Source organism: Phanerochaete carnosa (genome assembly GCF_000300595.1).
Source record: "Phanerochaete carnosa HHB-10118-sp unplaced genomic scaffold PHACAscaffold_984, whole genome shotgun sequence".
NCBI lineage: Eukaryota > Fungi > Basidiomycota > Agaricomycetes > Polyporales > Phanerochaetaceae > Phanerochaete > Phanerochaete carnosa.
The window spans coordinates 1-2,205 of NW_006768611.1; the positions used below are offsets into that span (position 1 = coordinate 1).

Genomic DNA, 2,205 nt, shown 5'->3' on the forward strand with positions numbered 1-2,205 from the left:
GCTGACGTGCATGCGCTACGAACTGGTTTACCGTTGTCGTGAGGTTATTGACATTTTGGACCAGTGTGACCATGAGGTTTAGTACATCCTGCATGGTGGGTTGCGGTGCTGGGGGTGGGACGTCCATTGCTTCGGCGGGTTCTTCTAGATGGTATCGCTCACGAATCCGTGCTTCCTGTTCGCTATTGATGAACAGGTAAGGTGGGTTTTCGGAGAGGACCGGTTGTGTTTGATGCTCGTAGTAGCGGTTTGGACAGAGATAGTTTGTGCAAGTGTTCAACTGTCTTCTTTCGTCCAAATAGTAGTCACGAGCTTCTTCGAAGTTGAAGACGTGAGCGAATGCCGCGCAAACTAAGCGAGTGTCTGCCACTGTTTCTGATTCGTCCGATAGGACGGAAAACGGATTTATAGAAAGTGGAAAGGGAGTTCTTGGAATAATTGTACTAGTTCTAACTCGACGAGATGGTCGAGTGCGTAATCTAGTATGTACGGATCGAGGATTCGCTCTTCGTCGTAATCTATGTATTCGAAAACTATATACTCGTCCAGCTTTCTAATCGAAGTATCCGTTGACCCAAACCGCACGAAGTGCTTTGAAAATCTGGACTCGGTTACGCCGCAGTCCTTTGAACGAGACTCCGCCGATCTGCTTTAATCCGGAGTCCCAACGGTTCCACTCCTCGATGCTGATGACGCGTGAAACGTCCTTGAGGGTGCGGTCGAGGTGGGCGAGGCGGTCGCGAAGCTTGAAGACGGCGTTGATGTCGTCGGTCAGAACGTCGGGACAGTCGAGTGACTCGAGCACGTTGAAGCGTTTGAGGGTGGCGGCGAATTTCGGTGCGAAGATACGGGCAAGGTCGGCGGCCGTGTAACGGGAGAAGTCGATGGTGACGGGCTTCGGGGCGATGGGAGTGTAGGTCGGAGCGGCGGTGAGGCGATCCGCTAGAGAGCGGCTGGAAGAGGCGCTGGCGTGCGCGTTTTGTCTAGCACGGGCTTGGTCGCGTTGCGCTTGGAAGTGCTGGCGGTCGTCGTGAGCCGCGAGTTTGGCTTGCTCGACTGCGTCCCAGTCGATGGTAGGGAGAGCGGTGGACGGAGGCGGGAGTGTAGACACGTGCCTGACAACGGCGCGGAGCTCGGAGGTAGTGTACTGATGGGGGGCGCCTGCTTCGCGTTCTCGACTAAGTTGGTCGAATACGGCTTCGGGCAGCGCGCGTCGGAGGCGTGGGTGACGCTCGTCCGTGAGGCGTTTGAAAGCGCGGGGGCGATTGGGCAAATCCTTCGGCACTGGTTTTATGCAGGGATTAGCGCTACGCGCGTACGTCTGCCACCAATCGCCGAAGAGACTTACTCTTCAAACGGTGGGAATAAACTTTTTTAAAACTGTGCACGGGGCACTGGATAGGGGGGAGTAGTCCGGGTGCACGAAGATCTCAACCTAATGATGTGGACTAGTGTCAACACACCACGAGGGATACTAAGTGGATCTAAACAGAAGGCGGCGCCGACGAGGTCTGGCGACTAGTGTGTTAGCTTATTCAGCTAGCCCAATTAACCAAGTGTATTAGCAATATGTACTACGATACAAGCGAAGGCTTACCTAGCCCAATTAACCAAGAGGTTGAGATGGGGCTAGGTAGCGACAAAGGGGAGCCTTATATACTAGTCAGGTTGCGCACGGACCAGGCTTACATAAGCGACAGGTGCCACGGCGACTGCTAGTGTCTAGGGGACTCAGACGGGGAAACGAGGGCCGGTGTGTCATATCGGATGACGTTGTCGGGCCGACGGGGATAGGAAGTCCGTTGCCGATCGGACTCGGAGATAGACGGGGCCGGTGTGTCATGTTGTATGACGTTGTCGGGCCGACGGGGATCGGATGTCCGATGGAGATCGGAGTGCGGTTGTTACCGAGGAAGCGTGATGCAGCGACGAGGCGGCTGCGATGCAGGCGCGTCTGATGCGCTGATGCGTGCTCGTCGGTGATGCGTTTTCAAGGTGTTAGCGCGCGGCTAGGACTTGTAAACTGGCGCCTATGCGCCGACGACGTTTGGAGGGTCGTATAAACGTGAAATAAATCGGAGAAAATGGGAATAAAATAGGAGGCTGGGGCTACGCCCACGACAGCAAGGTAATGCACAATCCATCGTGTGATCACAGCACGGAGAACCGAAGCGTGACTTTCAGCTGCCTTCTGGATCTCTCGAA

General features: G+C 55.0%; 1 protein-coding gene across 1 annotated transcript; it reads right to left on the minus strand.

Annotated features, from left to right (window-relative positions):
* Nucleotides 1–553: 553 nt before the first annotated feature.
* PHACADRAFT_203265 (uncharacterized protein) lies at nucleotides 554–1,843 on the minus strand (the record flags this gene model as incomplete). Its single annotated transcript, XM_007403297.1, has 2 exons — nucleotides 554–1,284; nucleotides 1,690–1,843. The coding sequence occupies 2 exons, from the start codon at nucleotides 1,841–1,843 to the stop codon at nucleotides 554–556; spliced, it is 885 nt and encodes a 294-aa protein (XP_007403359.1).
* Nucleotides 1,844–2,205: the final 362 nt, after the last annotated feature.